This window comes from Mastigoproctus giganteus, chromosome 8 (assembly GCF_048544385.1).
Source record: "Mastigoproctus giganteus isolate SK-2022 chromosome 8, ASM4854438v1, whole genome shotgun sequence".
In the NCBI taxonomy this organism is placed as follows: domain Eukaryota; kingdom Metazoa; phylum Arthropoda; class Arachnida; order Uropygi; family Thelyphonidae; genus Mastigoproctus; species Mastigoproctus giganteus.
Window position 1 is genome coordinate 213,873,025 of NC_143582.1, and position 21,113 is coordinate 213,894,137.

Here is a 21,113-nt window from a genome sequence, read left to right on the forward strand (position 1 = left end):
CAGATCAGTATGTTTATTCTCACAGAATTTGATGTTAATGAACAGATACAGATAACTAATTGTGAAAATTATCAACATTCATAAGTAATGTAACTGCCCTTTATTTCAGTAGTATTAAAAATAAACTGCTTCCATTTACTCCCTTAATAAGAAAAAAACCATGAACAGATAAAAACTGGATATAAAACTATTAGATAGAAAATATACAAAGCTCAGTTAGAAAAATCTAAGCTAATATGCTTTCCATATAAAAATAGATATCCTAAAAATTACGTTGTTAACAAGGTTCTGCTTTAGCTAATTCAACAATAATGAATATTAGTCTTTGGAGACGATCTATTAAATCCACCTTTTTACAAAGTCAAACCATCCTTTAAATGCAAGATATCATAATAAACAGTAAATATTTGGTCCTTTATTGTGGCACCTGCCACATCTTTTATGTACATACTTACATATACGAATGTATACAGGCCAAAAATTAACTATTTAATTATTATATTTTTGTATAAGACAGTGGAAGAAGGAATCTGGAAGACCTACATATGTAAAGTTATAAAATATGCCACCTAAAATCAAATTAAAAATAATAAAAAAAAATCTATATAGATTTGGTTGTACTTAGAAATCTAAAATCATTTGTTTTAGACAACACACACACACAAAAAAATAATTAATTCAGAGATTCCTTTTCTTATTACCAAAAGACGAAAATTAGAGTTCATCATGTTTAGGCCCACTGAATTCTTCATGGGAAATATAACCATTTTTATCTCTATCTTCATGCTGGAAAATATCTTCCACCAACTTGTCTTGATCAGGGATGTCAGTCACACCAGCAGCTTCTACTTCTGGCATTTGCTTTTTCAAATATTCACTCACCTGAAAAAATAATTACATTAAATAATATAATTAAATGATTATACTTATAAAATAAACAGTAATTATAATTATATTAAAGGTGTGGCTAGAAAATTCCAGGAATGGTTATGGTGAGGTGCTGCTCCTGAAACCAACAACAGAAGTGCCAGTGCATGCTATGTTTCTTCATCTATCTTTATAGCATTCATAACTTGTGTATTATGAGTCTTAACAATATTAAATTAAACTAGAATTTTTTTTTTTTAAGAAGAAAGCAAAGTAAAAATGGCTGAAAATTTATTGAACAATATGTGTACCTGAAATTTCATTAAATGAAAAAAACTCGCCTGAAAGTTATTAATAACTACAAGTTTATAGGAAACTCCACCAATTTGGCTCTATATATATATATATATATGGTTACTTTCTATTCCAAAGTAACAAAAACTTCAAAGATCCAAAATGCAGCTCCTCTGTTAAAAGTTCCACACTATGGATCTTTGAAGAAGTTGAAAAGTGTACTCTGGGGACACTGAAGGTGATATCAGTAAACAAGTTCCAAAAATTCTTGCAGCATGGCAGAAGAGAATGGCTTCATGGTTGCCCAAGGAACTACTTTAATCCCTTCATGGATTATCCCGTGATATCTTGTTTTTAGTTTTAAAAAAGTTATTTGGAACTACACGAAATATCTCGGGATACAATATAAGTAAAACGAAAGCCAGTTGTCTGCTGCCAGGCGTAAGAAAATCCTCCAGATTTAGGATTGAAATGTATTTTCTCGGGCATTTATCTGGCTAATTTTGCATTAGCCAGGTTAATCCCGAGATTTATCAGGATTTTCTTACGCCTGGCAGCAGACAACTGGCTTTCGTTTTACTTATATTGTACAGCAATGTCAGAACAGTAGCATCCGTTCCTGTGCCACCAGGAAGCAAAATATAATTTGCATCCTAAATGCAGAATACTGAACCCACGAAAATAATTCACAAAAACAATATTGAAAAATATTTCGGCGCCCTCTTGAACTGCCACCCGTAAGCGAGGCTTACCTCACCTGTCCACTTGTGGCGGCCGTGTGTCAGAATGTAGTTAGTTTGTGATTATTGCTTGTGGCAGGAGGTTACTGCTTGTTCACTCCACTTGATTTTTTAAATTTATTTATATAATAAGTAATGAAGAATTTTTCTTTTCCTTTCTTTTAGCTCAAGTGCTAATTTATTAAAAAAAATCTGTATAATTTGCACTTTTTGGTGTACAAGAGAACTCAGGATAGCCCAAATGGGTTAATTACTCCCATGTATTTTCTACGAAAAAATTAATAAAAGACAAATTATACAATGAGTATTCACATGGTGCATACTTTTAATCTGCAAAATAAAAAAAGTCGATCCATTACGGCACATTTTCCGATTTTTGGTTTGTTTTTTTTTTAGGAGCATTAGCAACTAAGGCCATATTGCTCCGGGATATGCGGTGGCCATTCCCTGACCTTTCCACATCCTCCGTATTTGGTGGTCATGGGCTCGAACCCCAGTCTAATCAAGAAGCGTGTGCTGCACACTGCTGCTCCTGCTCACCTGGCTACGGAGGCGCCCACATTTTCCGAAAAAAAAAAAAAAAAAAAAAGTTCCGAGAAGGAGTTACACAACAAAAAGGAGCAGAGACAGAGGATCCTTTATTTAAAATGTTCATAATAAACTTAAAAAAATTCTTTAAAGCACTGAAAGAGCATAAGTAAAAATAAATTTAATTCAGACTAAAATATACATATAAAAAACAGTCATACCTCGGTTAACGTTACCTCTGATAACAAAGCTTCAACATAACAAAGTCCGCAATTTCTAGCCCCATTTAAAATAAAAAAATATTCCAATTTAAGGCCAATGCCCGACAATCATCCGATTGGTGACTGACGGTGACTCGTTACGCACTCCCGAGCTGTAGGTGTGTCTGTTATAACAGTTTTGCGCATCATTCGCCTAATTTAGTCGTTGTTTACACTTCACAGGGTGTGTTTCAGTGTGGGGCATTGCAATACATGATTGACTTTGTTTCAGTGTGGCACATTGCAATAATTGACGTAGGTTCTTTGATAGCATTACATATTGTAAATTTTCTAAATTTTAATAGAAATATATTTTTTTAGTTAAAATATCAGAATCAAAGAAAAGAAAAGCAATTTCTTTGGAAACTAAACATCGTACGATGTGTTGAAAGCGGCGAAAGAAAATCCGATTTGGCACATTCTTTACGATTAGCGCAATCAACTTTAACAACCATACTAAGTCAATCAAAAAAATAAAACAGTCTGCTCAGAATTGTACAGATGTTACAGCAGCAAAATTAACTTGCTTAAGGAGTCCAATTTTAGAAAAAAAAAATGGAGAAAATGTTAAGTTTATGGATAGATGATCTGTCACAATGTCATATGCCTTTAAGTCAAATGGTGATTCAAGAAAAGGCATTATTTTTGTTTAATCACCTGAAATCTAAACAAATTGAAGAAATTACGGAAACTTTTGAGGCTTCTCATGATTGGTTCGAGAAATTAAAAAAAAAAAAGGGCCAGGATTCATAGTGTAAAATTAACAGTAGAAGCTGTAAGTGCAGATGTTGAAGCTGCAAATAAGTTTCCAGAAAAACTAAAGGAAATAATTGAACGTGAAAATTTTCCACCAAATTTGGTGTTCAATGTTGACGAAAGCGGTTTGTTCTGGAAACTGCTACCATCAAAAACTTCGTTTCTATTGAAGAAAAATCAGCTGCTGGGTTCCAGCAGCCAAAGACCGTTTAACGTTACTCTTTGGATCAAATGCCTCTGGCAATTATAAATTAAAATTGTTATTAGTTTACCATTTAGAAAATCCGAGAGCGTTAAAAGATAACATAAAAACAAATTTACCTGTAATATGGAAAGCAAATAGAAAACAGTGGGTTACCAAGGAGTTATTTACTGATTGGTTTGTTAACCACTTTTGTCCTGAAGTAAAATGGTATTGTCAAAAAAACAACTTTGAAGAAAAAACTCTTTTGTTGTTAGACAATGCTCCGGGACATCCTACTGATCTTAACACATTGGACACATGCATTCCTGTCAAAGTTATGTTTCTTCCAGCAAACACAACTTCCCTGATTCAACCATTGGATCAGGGAGTAATAGCATCATTTAAAGCTTATTATCTGCGTCGAACATTAAGCAATTCAATTGAACTAGAGGATAAAGAGGAAATGACAGTTAACTTTTTGGAAAAACTACACCATTAAAAACGCAATTGAAAACATTGATAGTTCTTGGAAAGAACTCACTAAGAAATGCTTAAATGGAGTTTGGCACAAAATATGGCCAGAAGTTGTACTAGAAGAAAATAACATCCAAGAAATTAGAAATGAAGTTATCCAGATGGCTCAATCAATAGGTTTCGAAAAAGTCGATGAAGAGGTTGTTAGAAATTTATTGAAGGCAGAAGATGGTTTTTTCAGTGGAAGATTTAGAAAACCTTGTTAGCAATGAAGACAAAGAAAATGAAGATTAAGTTAAAGTTCCTGCCGAAAAAGTGTTAACAACCAAAGATTTAAAAAGGTGCTTAAATGACATTGAAAACATTTTAAATTTTTTTAGTGAAAATGATCCTGATTTAGGAAGAAGTATTAGCGCATTAGTAGAGGCATATGAAGCAAGAAAGCAAGCTTATGCAGCATCAGCCAAAAAAAACTTCCACTTCACCCCTCCGTTTGTTCGAAATACCTGTCCAGCTGAGCCTTAAATTTATTTAGGCTATCAACTACCACAACAAGGGATGGAAGTCTGTTCCACCAACCAACTACCCACTGGCTAAAGGCAAATTTCCGCACTTCTATCCTAGATCTGTCTTTCCTCAATTTGAATTTATGCCCTCTCAGGTGATTATTCTGAGCAAGAGGCAGTATCCCATCAGCATTGAGCATGCTCAAACCATTCAAGGCTTTTGAATGGTTTGAGCTGTTATTGTTAAGCGACCAGTGTTAAATGCAATAACTCCATATAGGCAATTGTTAAATGAAAGAGAAAAAAAAAGCATAAAAAATCAACTTTAGACTCTTATTTTAAAATGCAATTTCACTTTGTATGTAAGTTGACTGTTTATTTAATAAAACTTTCCTTTGTTCGAAAAAAAGATTTTCATTACGTAGGAACGTATCCCTATTCTGGCCATAGTATTTTTACCTCTGAAAACGAAGTAATTTCATGGAATGCATCCTATTCGTTAATCGAGATATGACTGTACAATAAAATTTTTTTTTCCATCCTGCCACTGATTGGAATGTACAGGTTTCCTACAGTATAAAAGTAAAAGTATTTGAACTGGAATGTTTAAGTTGGGCATGGAAGTATTGCATTGCCAAAAGCTATATAGTTTATTTTTTTTTATCTATCTCTATAATTTCATATTTTATGCTTTTAATTTGTACATAGCTTTTAAAAGATTTTTATATTTTAGTATGTAAATTAAACTTTTATATTTACCCGTGTGCTCAGTCTGTGTTTAAGGAACGGTAAATGTTTCATTTACTCGTCATAGGTTTTTTTCCCCTAACAAATTTAAAAGTTATTGAAAAACCCCTAGGAGGTCAAGGTGAAATGCAAAAAAAAAAAAAAAACTTTTATTCTTTTAAATAAACAAAAACTGAGTTTATTTTTATTAGACATTATATGTGTAATGCATTAAGAAATAAATTTAAAGCTGTTATACTTTTTTGTATTACATTTAAAGCCCAATCATGTTCAAAAATTCAATTGGGTAGGGTTTAAGACCGTATAACATCCAAGCCTGGGAAAAAACATGCACAGACACATTAAAATTATTGCAGATTATATAAAAGGAACTGGTGCAATATCAACACTGCAAGAACACCCCTCCCCCTGCAACTTCAGCAACAATCAGACTGCTCAAGTGGTACAGAACTAAAATTTGGAAATCATGATTATCATTATATATAACTTGAGTTTTTCATGTCTAATGCATTGTTACTTTTAAACTTTTCTTTAGAGTTTAAACTTAGCTATACTCAAAACTGCTATTCGTTCTGTAGCAATTGGGCAGAAAGGGAATTCTGGAAATTAGTTTTTTTTGGGTAATTGACTAGGTTGAAATTCTACAATTCCAAGCTAGTACTGGCATAACTTCAAGAATAATGGCCTGTTAGCACTAGTAGATATACTTTTTTTATTTTCTTTTTTTAATTTCTGGAGGGATCAAAGAAAAAAAAAAAGTATTTAGTACTGGGATGATAAAAAATAAAATAAAATTGTTTATACTCCATGGCCACATGGCAAGGGGTGCTTCATTGTTATATTAGCCACACAGTGCTTATTCTGAATACACTGTGTTTGTACTTCAAATGTGCAATGCGCGCTACTGTGCAACCTCAAACCCAAACTCATGGTCACAGCTGATATATTAAAAGTTTATGAAAAGAATGCAATTAGTAAAGTTGGAGCTGCTTTTAGTAAGGGTTAAAATTTAATAAGTATATAACACAAGGTGACTTATGTACAGGATGGTTAAAATTAAAGTGTATCACTTCAACTGGCTGTAGGTGGAAAACCATTAATGGCAGAAAGATAAAATTTGAATCCAATGCATGCAAAAATGGATAATGTAAAGAGGTTCCAAAAACTGTCACCAAGAGACAATTGGCACTGTGTGCAATTAGTAGAGTTACTGTATGGATGAATTCCTTAGTAAGAAAATTTGAGATGATTCAATATTGTGACCATTTGTGTCCACTATATACTGTGCCATTCTCTGAGATACCCCCATAACCAGAAGTCATAAGGATGACTTTTGGTCATCCTTATGACTTCTTTGGACATCCTTATGACCAAATGCATTACTGAGTTAGTGGCCAACCAATGTATGGAGAGGTCCCATTCCGCACAAAAAGCTGTTTTTAAATATCTCCTTTCTCCTGAAGAGAAAGACACACACACAATGATAGAAAAGACTGCAGCATTGATTGCCTGTCAGGGTACAAAGTCTGTGGACCACGAACTCAAACCTCCTCAAAGAAAAGTGGTCCAATTACAAAAAATAAATTTTCTATAAACCCACACCAAACAGTAACACCACCTATAGTTATTAATGAAGTGCTTCCAATGGGGAAGCACTTCATTAATAACTATAGGTGGTGATCCCCAACACCTGACAAAACATGGATATTCACACTGTTACTAAACTGAAAATAAGCCTCATTGGTCCACAAGATGTTCACAACATCAACCTCCACTCTTGCCAGGAGCATACACATATCTTGTATGAGTACCAATGAATGATGGATCAAAGAACTTTATAGAAGATTCACCATGAAATGGAAAGTTGTCAAGATACTACTCTAGCACTAATGGATAAATGTTGATTTCATGCTGTATGGGCACAGCAACCAAATGTTTCTGGAGAATATCCTCTGCTGTAAGTTACAGTAAATCACTCACTTTCTTTGAATTTTCTCATCATTTTTTTCAGCCTGTTTTGGAAATAGTCCTTTTCTTAATCCTTTAAATGCTGGTATTCTTTTGAGTAGTGTCAATTACAAATTTCATCTTTCTATCATTAACTGGTGAGATGATTTTCGTGTAAGCAGTTTAAGTAAGGGAGTAAAGACTACAAATAGTTTAAACATGTTTCTTATCAAAGCATCTTAGAATCTGTACAATAGAGGGCAACATAGCACAGCAGCAATTTAATCATTACATGAACAATCTAAAATTTTAATAAGGTTGCAGAACCGTGTACTTTAGTCTCAAGGTAAAAATGGTCTCTTTTTTGTGTATGTTTTCAAATATTTGAAATAAAGAAATGTAATTATATATCAAATACTGTATTATTATTTATTCCACTTACCTCTTCTCTTGATAGTTGATTGTCCTCATTAAAATCTATTTCCTTAAAGACATTGACTGGTGCTGGACCTTCTTCAATACCAAGGCACTCAACTTGAAAAATAAGTGTTGCTTTGGGTGGAATTCTATCACCTAAGATTTTTTTAAATTATAAAAAATAAATGAATACAATAAAAATTTACTGAAAAGGAAATACATCACAATTCTGATAAGTTTTCATTAGTAGAACATCAACATAAGCAAAATATCAACATTCACGAGGACATAAGAACAAAGCCACAAGAACATAAATTCATTCATTAGTAGAACAACAGTTCAGACTGAAATAAGTCTTTTTACCCTTAGCCTGAGTTCTATATACTGTAACATATAAACTATTTTTAATGATAACTGTTAATATTTGCAGCGAGGTAGCTCACAGGTTCATTAATACTGGTGAAAGCTTTCAAACAATTTTTTGAAAGATAATGAACTTGCCTGTATTTAAATATATTATCTATTGATAATCCAATAAAATATTATCATATAAAGTACCTCAAAGGTTAAAAGTTCTAATTCTATACTCAATAAGTGTTTACAAAATTTCGTGTGATGTAGCTGCAAGGTGGAATTTACCTTATGGTGGAATTTGATGTAGCAATACTTGGGAAGGGGGGAGGACAAATGCATGGGGGAAATGGTAACCTATTGACATAAAATTTGGTATAAAGGTCTCTGAAGAATTCTGAATAAGTCCCAAAAGAGCCGCTGTTCCAAATTCATAGCAATTTATAAAACCATGGAATCTGAATCAAGTTTAAAACTTTCCCAGTGACCAACAAAAGATACTGAAAATCTGGTAGAGTCAATCTGATTTTTTCCCCTCAAGTAATAATTATGCATGAACACCTGAAGCATATTTTAAATTATATTTGTCAGATTTATATTTGTCCAATTTTAATAAAATCTAGAATGATAAAAAAAAAAAGAAGTCTTTCTAAAGGAACCAAACAAAGCTCATGAAAATCTGCTCAAGATTTTCATGAGTCACTGAGAATCAAGTCAGTTCATGTGGATGGACATGCTAAAGCTAATAGCTGCTTTACAAATATATAAAGCAGCTATTAGCTTTAAATTAAATTGTAGATTAATCTCTTTTAAAAAAAATGTAGAAATGTTTTAAAATTCAGCTCCTACACATATGAAATTAATAAAGTTTTCATTGCTACTAGAGCATAAAATCTTTGGGGATGGGGGTAATTAAAGATAATAATTTTTGCCACTGCAGTTCTGTGTGCAGCAAAACTAATCATGCCAGTAATCAAGTCTGGATGGTTTTAAAGTATCAGGAAATAACTATTAGCATTAGCAAAAACAATGAGATAAGCTTATACAACATTAAAAAAAGAAAAAAGTTAATTTACCCATTGCTTCCAATAATCTGTCTAAACCTTCCTTAATTTATTCAAACTACCCACCCCCACAACACTAGGTGGAAATTCATTCCAAGAACTGAATACTCTTTGGCTGAATGCAAATTTCTGCACATTATTCTGCAGCCATCCTTTCTCCAATTTAAATTTATGCACCTTGTGTACTTCATCCTAGAAAGAGTAAAGATGCAATCAGCATTCAGTTCACTTAGCCCTTTTATAGCCCTATACAACTCAATTAGGTCATCCCGAACATGCTTAGTTTCCAGAGACTGCAATTTTACAGAATCCTAGTCTTTCTTGGTCCCTGGGCAAGTTTTAGGTCAATTTGAATTTACACCCCCCTCCCTCCACAACTCAGAAATATTGCTATAAATTTTGAACAGCAATTCTGACCCATTTCAAAATTTCAGGACTTTTTGGAATATTCTCAGGAACTTTGTATCAAATTTCATGTTGATAGGTTAACTCATTTTGCTTGTGCACTTGTCTCTCCTTAAGATGTACTATTATACAAATTCCACCTCATCATGTAACATAATTCCGCTGTATTCCACAGCATTTTTTCAGATAGAAATAATGGTCCAAACTCCTGAAGATTCTCAGTTTCTTAATGTTAAACTTTTTAAAAAACAGGAATAGATTTTAACCTGCTAATAAAAATAAAATGACCCTTTGTTTACTGACACCATTATTTCACAATTCCTATGATTACAACATAAGAAATTAATGTAAAAACAATGCAAAATACATTCCACAAAGCATTTATGTTTTTACACACAGGAAAAAAGCAGGTGCAACTGCCTAGAAATGCTGTAGCATCCTCTTAGTCACAAGAGGAATGGAATGCATATGTGACAACAGGAAGCAAATATTGCTCGAAGTTCAGTCTTCTGCAGTAGTCTTCCCACAGAGTGCAAATAATTGCTGTCAACAACTAAGAAACTGTTTTCATTTGTTTCGTTTATATCAACAACCTAGTCCAAGGAGGAAATTACAAAGAAGTGTGAAAAATATTTTTATAAAATATAAAAATGGAATGACTACAAAAAAATTAACTATTTTTGTTCATTTAAATTAACTAATTTTTTTTAAAATTATTTTAAATATTAAGATGCAGCCGCATTATGTTTTAAAATTTGTACATTTCTTAAAAAAAAAAAAAAAAAAAAAAAAAAAGACTATATTATACTTATGAATACCATATTGCATTGCATAAATTTCATATGTAGAGTATTGTTAGTTTTGTTAAGAAATTAAAAAAAAATTGTCAAGAGAGATTCAAAAGTCACAGCATGTTGTTCATTTAAACACTTAGCTAATAAGTAAATGGTACCCTGTGCAGCTAATAAAATAATACTTTTTTGTGAACATGCATGAATAACAAATTAGTGGTAACCAATAATAGTTTACTGCTTCAAATAATAAACTACTAATAATTATCAGCAGTTCGGTAATTTTATTTTTTTTTATGGTGGGCCTAAGTTGTAATTTATTGAATTTTTTCTTCTTTCTGATGCTATAACTGATTTGCCACATAGTTTTATTATCTATCCTTACAAGCTTTCTAAGGATTATATTACCTTAAAAAAAAAGTACATTTGGCACTGAATTGATTAAAATTTTTTTTTTTTAAAGCTGATCTTGGTGTCTGCACATTAAATTTTATTCCCCCCCCCCCAAAAAAAAAAACTTTTTTTTTTTTTCAAATTCAGACTGCTGATGTTATGCAGCTCCTGTTAAAAACCACTTTCACAAGGATCTGGGTTAAGTTTGTCAGAAAACAATTATGGTTTTGTCAAAAAAAAAAAAAATTTAATAAATATGTAAATTATAAAAATATGATGAAAAACTAGAAATTGGGAATTTTTTTTTTTTTTTAGTTTTCTACATATAAAGAGTGCAACTAGAAAGTGGCAGAAATGTAGTTTTAGTTTAGAAAAGTTTAAATGTTGAAACACATTGAAAGAATTCAGCCATTAAGATGTTTAAATTCAAAATACATACTCAAGGGAGAATTTAGACTTTAACCATGCAATTGACTGATCTGTACAAAGTTTAAAAAGTTAATCAGAAAAGTTGCTTGCCTGCTCCATTTTCTCCATAACCAAGATGAGGTGGAATAGTAAGCTGACGCTTTTCACCAATACACATGTCTAATAACCCTTGATCCCAGCCTTTAATCACTTGCCCAATTCCTAACTGAAACTGAAATGGCTCTTTTCTTTCATAGCTAAAAATAATGAAAAATATTAAACTAAGTAATATCTTTTAGATTATGACAAAAAGAAACTGAATAAATTATTTTCTAAGAAAAAATATGTTACGCAGAACTGATGAAAATAATTTATACAAGTGAATTTTTCATAAAGTAGCAAAAAATTCATATAAAAGCTGCAGTTTCTAACCTGTGGTAAGAACTTCATTATTTTTAAAATCCCCCTGCAATACACAACTATATATGTTAAAAATGTGTTTAGAACAGAAGTGGAAATACTGATGCCAATTCTGAAGAGAATAATGCCTGCAAAAATGTCTGTTGTAAAGATATGCAACAGATAAGATCATATAAGAGATATCTTCCACAACTGGTGTGCTGAAAATAAAGCCATTATTAGTTGTATGGCTGCTGTAAAGTTGAAAACAAACAGCTGCTCCCCCACAACCTGCCTTAGTAAACTTAATATCAAATGAATCTTTTATTTTCTAGTATTACTCAGATATAGAAATAATATTATGCCCTAATTTAAATTTAAATAAAATAATCTGACTACTCTTCTTTGGCAAGGCTAATTTTGTAACAAAAGTTTTATTATGTAGATGACAATCTATGATGGCTCAAATTGTTTACTAGAGCATACTAGTTTAGTAGGCAAAAACAACACACTGCATATATTGTGGCACAGATATAATGAGATGCTTGAACACACACAGATGCTACCTATCCCACAAATGACCCACAATGCTGAGTGGCGACTACATGTATGACAGCCACTTTCAGCCTCATTCGATATATGTTCAATGGGTATTCAAGTCAGGAGAATTGGGCTAAAGAAGGATGAAGCATTCAGCAAATCATTCCTGCAAAAGTCTAACCCAGTGCATTATCCTACTAGAAGACAGCATCATTGCTGTCTTCTAGCAGGAACAGCAGGAATATCAATGTACACAGTTGCAATGGTGGTGCAATAGATCTCCATCATCAAACATCCTTTCACATATATCAGAGAACTTGGGGTATCCCAGCAAAATCTTTCCAAGACCAGGATATTGCTGTTACCAGCCTGGACTAAGCAATGGGGTCCATCACTCCTTGTCACCACACACACTTTCATCAGCATGATGAAAATGTGGTTTTTCTTACTACTTAACCTTCTTCCAGTCATCTGCTGCAAACAAATCCCACAATTCCACATGAGATTTCTTTGCCCCTATGCAATAGTAGGTCAGGAACAGCCAGCTAGATGTTTTAGAAATGGACACCTTCCCTTGAATTAACATCATACCTTGTTTGAACGATCGTCATATTGCAGCCGTTTCCTGTGCTTTCCACATGTAAGCTCTACATATACCCATGCATCAACCACTGACTGCATTCACCTGGTTTTATCCTCATAGTGCAATCCACTTATTCCCATTAGAATAGGTGTTTTATTTTAATGTCCTTTCAGCACAGATGCACTGAGTGTTTCAAAAGAATGCATGAAAAATTCTGGTTTCTGATCTAGGATTCAAAATAAGAGAAGAGAAAAAAAAATCATGAAGATATGTTCAAATCAAAATAATTAGAACTATGGTCATTTGAAGTAAAAAAAAAAAAAAAAAAAAAAAAAAAAAGTTTTGAATGTTAAAAAAATAATAATAAAATAACTTTTTTTTTTTTTTTTTAGGAGCATTAGCAACTAAGGCCATATTGCTCCGTGAATATGCGGTGGTCATTCCTGACCTTTCCGCATCCCCCGTATTTGGTGGTGACGGGCTCGAACCCCGGTCTAATCAAGAAGCGTGTGCTACGCACTGCTGCTCCTTCCCACCTGGCTACGGAGGCGCCTAATAAAATAAAAAAGGAGGCACATAATGGGCATGAATATTTTACTAGGTATGTGTCTACTTATTCATATTTAATTTTGCAATAAATACAATCCAAGAATTCTTTGCACATACTTTTGAAACACCATATACAGTATATAATTTTTTTTTTTTTTTTTGGATATGGCCACATCAAACTGTGAATGTTCTTAACAAAAAATTTTAAATGGCCATTAAACATTAAAAAAAAAATCATATATTAATTATTAGCTAAACAAACAAGAGCTGTATAATAATAGTAAAGTATTACTACTAATATAAACCAATGTTTACTTATATTAAGAACAATGAAAGGGGGGGGGGATGGGTGAACAGCAGTTTTAGTAAACATACCTACCTCATTTGGTTGAGGATGCCCTGATATGCAACTATTGAATCAAAAACATGAAATTTTAGAAAGGCTCAGCTATGCGTGAATAATGAGGGTGTGTTATAGTGTCAATATTTGCTCCCTCCCCCCTTTAACCTGATTACTGTTAAGTAGTGACTAAAATTACCATATCCTTGTCAGCTTGGATATTTTATTATTAACCTAGAGTTTCAGCTAAGGAGTAAAAACAACTTAAATGTCATTTAGAAAAGGGCATGTGTCTTGTAAAGAAGATGGCAAAATTTTTCACTATAACCATGCAATAGAGATTTGTCTTAAAAGCCTACAATTGTAATCAAGGAACAGCTATTTCAGCACAGCACTTACGGGTCCAAAGGGTTATTAAAAATCTTATAAACAGAAAGTTCCACTCAGGGCGGAATGTGAACGCAGGGATAAGAGAGTGTGTAAGAAACAGCGATTCTCACATGAATAAATATCTGAAATACCTCTTGGCCTATGTAAGGTCTGCGCAGATGTATGCTATAGCTTTACATTTACCTAAAAAGGAGATATGGAAGAGTGTGTTCATGCATTGCTGGTATACTCAACATGTGGCATGATGGGGGATAACTAGTTACCCCTTTGACTAAAATTCCATCGTGTGCTGACCGAGTGTTTGAAGGCTTGGATCTCTTTCCAAGACCCAATGAGAAGTAAGTGTTAGATAAACATTTTGGGAGAACTTGGATCATAAAAATGGGTCCTTGGGGATCCCAGGGGAGAAGAGAGTAGAGTAGAGAGTGTGAGAAGTGGAGAAGACCACAAGGGGATCCAGGGAGCCCCACCCTAAGAAAAGATCGCCTTCTGATGAGACAGTGCCCAGAGTCGTTTTAACTGACAGAGGAATCGAGAATCGCTCACCAATTCAGACAGTACCCATCATAAGCAGGTGAGTAAAAATGTATTTCATGAGTATGAAAGCCAATGTCTGTGAGAATAATAATGATAAAATAATTCCTTTCTATTAGATTCTAGCATTTGTATGTTAAGTGTAAAACACATAAATATGACTTAAGATTTCATGTTTGTATTGATCAAATACCTTAAATATGGAATTCTTATATAAAAGTGTTTGCATTAAAGCAAATGTCTTGACAGGAAACCTAAATGATAACCATATTAACGATTAAATTAATGGTAACTACTTATACATAATATGGACATGTAACTTGAAGAATTTAAATTTTCAATGTTTTGTGTTTCTTAATATTTTGTGAAGCTAGTATATATTGTGTTCCTTATATTTAGTATTCTTATAACTTGGTAAATAAGACAAAAGTTTAGATGGCTAATGGCATTAAGTTGAAGTAATAATGACAATTATTTTGGAGGAGAGCATTAAAATATAGACACATACCAATTATTATTATCATAGATAACTTTGATATCTTACACACATGAAGTGTCACATTATGCTTATATTAATTATGTAAGTTGAAAATGTGAAGTATGTATGTTCTCTCTGTTAGTAAATTATGTTTTTTTTTTAAAGTTGTTTCTCTTTCTTTGCCAAAATCTCTCATTTACCCAGAAAGTAATAGAGTTAGTATTAAAAGATAATTAAAAAAATAAATAAACAAGAACATTGACTGACCTGGTGGTCGCGCCACCAGACCAATCAATAAAAATTGTTATAAATATATCAATCAATATAAATGTTAATCGTATTTAGCAGTCACAGGCTTGAACCCTAGTCCACTCAAAGAGAGTGTGCTACTGCACTTGCGCACCTGACCACTAGGCTATATCAGGCCTTAAATAATTGCAGCATTGGGTAAATTATTTAGATAATTACTCAATGTTAATCACAACGTGGGTTGAAGTGCAATATTCAGGACTCAAAACTCCCGAGTATCAAGAGCCTAGAGAGCTTTCTGTCCTATTAAACCACTAGACAATTATAAGAGGGGAATTGTCTTTAGCACCACGCTAAAGACAATTATGAGAAGCAGAACTGTTGCCAGATAATACCACTACACTAACATGTTAGGATTATACAATAATAAGGAAGCCAAAAATGCCACAACTACACTAAGAAGAAAAAGTATTAGTTACGCCTGGACAGGCATCTATCCAGCCACGCCCTAGACACCAAACAGCAAAGACCCTTCAAGTAAATGGTGACACCACGATCAGGCTAATGCCAAGGTGCAGGGTAGTTCAAGCTTGAACATTATGGCAGCTTGGACCATAATGCACCAAGTCAAATAAATCACAAGAGGCAGACAACCCATGCAGTAGAATTTAAGCAAAACTTAATAAATACCTTTTGAAATGTCCAAAAAACCTGTTGAGTAGTTCCAAACTTTCCTATAGAATATCTCTAAACATGAATGATATAATCAAAAATACTGCCTTTGGATCCAACAGAATCTTTATTGGTAGACTGCATTAAAATTGAAGCATGATGTGGCCACATCAGGCACCAACTGTCAAGGATGAATTTTCTTGTTTCAAAGGCACTTCTTAAAAGATACAGCTCTGCATATAGGCAATCATTAAGTGAACTGAGAGCAATTTGATGAAAACTGGGCAGAGGAGTGAAAGACTAGTCAGTTAGGCTTTGTCTGAAGGGTCGACTGAGATGACATATGTTTTTCATTAATATTTTCAAAAATTAATGCCAACAAATGATATTTACATGACATTACACTATCTAAATATGATACTCACAGGGCCAGGTTTAAGGAACTGTAAAAGGTGTACAGTAATTTTAATAATATAATATAATTCCCCTTTACTGCACATGGACATTTTATAAGTCAGACATTGTGGCATCTGCAACATGGTACTTTGTGAAAAAGAGTACAGAATCTGTAAAAGCCAGAAAAGTGTCTGTTTTTTTTTTTTCTCTCCTTGTTAGTTGTTGGCGAATCAGCTTCTATGGCCATAATGCACCTCCCAAAGTTTTTGCATTTTACTGTGATCCAATCCTAAGGCGGGAATCGAACCCGTGACCTTCGGGTTGCCAGGGAGGCACTTTACCTACATAGCTAGCTAGTTAGGTAGCCCGGTCGGCGTCTGGTTTGTGTAAGTAGTGTTATGTTCTGTTGTTGTGTGTCTGGCTATTTGGCCGCAGGACCCCTGCGTCCCCCCCCACCACCACCGCTGAGCTGCTCATCACACTGACTTGGCCTCCGGCAGGGTTTCCTGACGGAGACCAAGTTAAAAAAAAAAAGTTTTAAAGGGGTAAACAGAGAAATAATGAAGAAAGGTGGGTCAGAATGTGGTTAAATAAGAGTAGACCACGGAGAAGGTGGGCCTAATATAAGCCAGCCAGCATGATATTGCCAGTTCGCTTCCGAGTGGGCAGAATAACATGATATTGCGCTATATATAATATGTCCATAAATTGTATGGGCTCTGTGGTAGATTGCTGGCCAGACAAAAAAAAAAAAAAAAAAAAACGAGTTTCCAGGAGAAAAAAACCAAGCGACTCTCACCGGACACCGACTAATTCAGTCAAGTTGTAAAAAAAAAAAAAAAAACCATACACATTACTCGCGTCATTGGTAGAATTTGAACCTGGGCCTTTTCCACCCGGTGCGAAGAGAACTACGCTTGAATGCAGTGCTACCGAGAGGGCCAAATAGACAGAAGAAAATTTTTTTTTCCTTTTCTTTCCTATTATAACAATAGACAAAATATGTGAAATTGCCACACTGCAGAAAAAACATCAATGCAAAGAAATGACACAAAACAGGTGTTGGCTGCTGAGTAGAGATTTCGTAAACTGGAAATCTTTTCTGCCACAGATTAAAATGCTATATACAAATTCTTAAATATTAAGTTAAGGTAAAAAAAAAAAAAAAAGGAAGCTAACGTAATTTTAATAACTGCATTTAAAGCATATAATTAATGACCACTTTCCACGAACTTCAACTGAAAACTTATCAAATCAGATTTTACCTAGAATCAAATTCTGTGCCATCGTCTAATGTTCCTTTGTAATGCATAGACAGAAGATCGCCACGTCTTGTTTTTCTTTCACATTTCTCAGGTTTATGTAAAACTTCGACTTCTAATTCTTCGCTTTCTTGGGTTTTCACTGAGTGAAAAGAAAACAAAACTGCTATCAATTTAACAGTTATGATTAAATATAAAAACTGCCTCATTTTGATTTCTGCAAAAAAGGAGGTGCAAGAAGACGTCCACACATTAAAATAAGCTCAGGTAAACGACCTTGCGTGTCTTATCCACGTGGAAGTACACCGGTCTCTCTATGATTGGTCGAGGATATATGACCTTCCGTTTCCTTAATTATTTGCTATAGAGGGCGATAGTGAAAACAGTTGATGTAACTTCAGTACTCGTGCAAAACAAAAGTACAAAAAGTTCAGTACAGTCGGTCCTCGTATAACACGTGTTTGCATTACACGAATTCGATCATACACGATTTATAAATAGGGGAACGTTACCTTATATAACACGAACCGAATTCGCTTATACACGATTCGCCTTTGTGTTTACAAGAAATGGCAGTCGAATGCGGAATCACCCCAACTGAACGCAACACGATAGGAACGAAGAAGATTCTGAAAATGTATTTATGTGTTTTATATCAGTGAAGGGGAAACACATTTCACTAATAACGTAAAAACCTTCAATTCCAGCTATCGATATAATCGCAAATGCAATTAGATCGAGTTTACTACCAGTTTATAACAGATTCCACTAGCAGAAACTGGAAATTGTTTTTATTGTTTTATGGTAGTAACCCCCAGAATGTGCTTTAGTAAAATGTGAGGTGTTAATAGTGTATCTCGGCCTTTACGGTGTTGTTTATTCAGTTGCTACACGCGCGCAGCTTTGTTTATGTGATTAAGCGTGCCTCCTCGTTTTGTAATTGTGCTTTATTCCCTAAAAATTAGTAAAATACTTAAAAGGTGTGAAAAGGAAGCGTCCTGGCTAAGACACTGCAGATTCAGAGAGAAAAAAAAAAAAGAAGCGATATCGATAAACAGAGGCGGACTGGGTCAAAAATTCTTACCCGGGAAAATTTGTAGTGGCCTCATACTACGGTTTATGGCCAAAATCACACCGGCCTCCAGCCCACCGTGGTTTCCCTCGTAAGGCTTATGGCCAGTCCGCTTCTGTCGATAGAGAAAAAATATGAAATTTTGAAACGCTTTGAGCGAAATGAAAGACCATGTGATATTGCACGTGCTACAGACCTAAATGAGGCAACGCCGAGAATTACAAAGAATGCAGAGAAAATAAAAACAACTTTCATAGCGGAAACAACTCAAAGTGTAATTAAAATCCATTAGATTAAGACACAAAGAATTGGAAGAGATGGAATGGCTGTCATCTGTTTGGATAGAAAATCAAACAAAAAGCAAGTTTGCTTACGATAGAAGCAAAAGCATTAGCAATATTTTATTACGACTTACGTATTATAATTTATACTTACGTATTATAAAATACGTAAGTATTTTATTACGACTATTTTATTTAATATAATAATTTTTTTACGAATAAAATACGTATTTTATTCGTAAAAATACTTTTTTAGTATTAAAAAATACTAAAAATACTTTATTATAATATAATATTATTTTTATTACGTATTTTAATCGTTATAAAATACGTAAGTATTTTATAACGATTAAAATTACCCGATTATTTATTGTGTTTGGTAATGTTTTGGTTCCAAATGTGTGTTCAATCTTGGGTGGTCGGCACCTAACCCTACTTTTCCCATAGGGCCTGTTGTTTATATTGCACGATTTTGCATTGCACGAGGATTTCTAGGAACGCAACTATTGTGCTATACGAGGACAGACTGTACGTGTACAAGAGGATTAATACCAGTGGTGTATTCGGGCCGGAATGCACCGGAATGACGTACCGGTACTTTTTTCTAAATGTCATAATAGAAAATCATTAAATTTATACACCTAATATTATTTGGAAAATTAAATGCACTAGGCATAATCCTTATGGGTTTTGATAATTAACTATATAATATCGGTGTAAATACACCATAGTTAACCCATAGATTTGAGCTACGATTGTAGCGTAGAAGGCATCGTTTTAATTGTATCTCATAATGTGGTTGCCTTCACAACAAGATAGCTACTATTGAATTACTTAAAATAAATAACGCTTCTCTAGTAGAGAAGACTACTGTTGTGGATATAACTTCGCAACTGAGATGGCTTGTTGTATTACCTACCCGCCCACTGATGACGAAGCCAAAAAGCTTCGAAACGATCGTCTGGGTGGTGGTACGCTGAAAATAAATAACAGTAGTCTTCTCTACTAGAGAAGCGTTATTTATTTGAAGTAATTCAATAGTAGCTATTTTGTTGTGAAGGCAACCACATTATGAGATACAATTAAAACGATGCCTTCTACGCTACAATCGTAGCTCAAATCTATGGGTTAACTATGGTGTATTTACACCGATATTATATACCTAATATTATGAAACAATGGCATAATCAAAGGGGAGGGAGAAATATCTATTTTACCCATCGCTACTAAAAATATATATTAATAATAATCTTTAAAATTAATAGATTTATTTAAAAACAAAAATATAATTTTCGCAATGAAACTTGAACGTTTCTTACTAAAGTACAATGTGTTAGATAAAGAGATCCAACGAATGAGATATACTGTGATCCGTGCGAACCCTGCATTTTGATTCGCCATGAGCTGAACGCTAGAACTGGTTGTTCTATGAATTGTGAATCTAAAGTCTGATTCAGTTACCGTACAGTCGATGTGGCGTTATCATATAGTCTTCTGGAGAACGAGCGTTCCGGTACAATTTTTTTTCAACGAGCGTTCCGATACTACTTTTTTTAGCAATACACCCCTGATTAATACTCCAGTTGTTGGTTTGGAGATTCCTCATAGTCTTTCATTTCATATAGTACAAGACAGGGGCATCGAAAGCTAATGTGGACAACGAGAAGAGGTGAATGATGATCTCCCCTTGTGTTTGTACAGTACATCTGCATGTGTGTCCATAAGCATATGTGACGGTCAAAAGCAACATGTCAATTCTAACATGTAATGAATCAATAATAATAAAAGAAATAAAATAATTAATATTTTTTTTTAAATTAAGACAAGCTTAATAAAATAAATAAATTGTTTTATTCAGTTTGTACCATTTTTTGCCAATTATCAACAATCAAGATAATTTCTTAAATGTACTGTAATATAAAGGCCTTGTCTGGGCTCCCACTTAAAGAATTGCGGCGCGAGTACTATAGTTCCCCTTATTTCTCCCTCTCGTCGTGCCAGGTACTAGATGTGACAGATTGGAATATTGTATAGGTGTGAACCACGGAATGAGTAACCAGCGGGGAACATATTGCTTCCTCTGGATAAGACAAATTAGCTGCAATTCTAACAGCAGAAGCTTCATCTCCGAAGAGATCCGAACACAGCCATTCCAGACCATTATAATGCTACGAAGGACACAAAATTCTTTACAATCTGCAAAATCCTTTCCAGATGCATATTTTCAGACTGATTA

General features: G+C 33.8%; 1 protein-coding gene across 2 annotated transcripts; it reads right to left on the reverse strand.

The window, feature by feature from the left end:
- Window positions 1-578: 578 nt before the first annotated feature.
- Window positions 579-17,733, reverse strand: Fkbp14 (peptidyl-prolyl cis-trans isomerase Fkb14). 2 transcript variants are annotated; one of them, XM_090380080.1, is made up of 5 exons: window positions 17,528-17,733; window positions 11,244-11,389; window positions 7,742-7,876; window positions 3,981-3,988; window positions 579-882 (listed from the first exon to the last, which is right to left on the reverse strand). In XM_090380080.1, the coding sequence occupies exons 1-5, from the start codon at window positions 17,731-17,733 to the stop codon at window positions 715-717; spliced, it is 663 nt and encodes a 220-aa protein (XP_090236206.1). In that variant the 3' UTR covers window positions 579-714. The 2 variants fall into 2 exon arrangements, with proteins under 2 accessions (XP_090236206.1, XP_090236204.1); XM_090380078.1 differs by lacking the exon at window positions 3,981-3,988 and having other exon boundaries at window positions 7,746-7,876.
- Window positions 17,734-21,113: the final 3,380 nt, after the last annotated feature.

What these genes read in the sequence shown, in the direction of transcription:
- Fkbp14 (XM_090380080.1), bottom strand. Translation starts at nt 17,733, where the DNA reads ATGAGGCAGTTTTTATATTTAATCATAACTGTTAAATTGATAGCAGTT. An exon ending in GGCACAGAATTTGATTCTAG is followed by an intron (nt 11,390 to 17,527) that starts GTAAAATCTGAT and finishes CATTATTTTTAG; the next exon opens with CTATGAAAGAAAAGAGCCAT. An exon ending in TTATGGAGAAAATGGAGCAG is followed by an intron (nt 7,877 to 11,243) that starts GCAAGCAACTTT and finishes AAAAAATCTTAG; the next exon opens with GTGATAGAATTCCACCCAAA.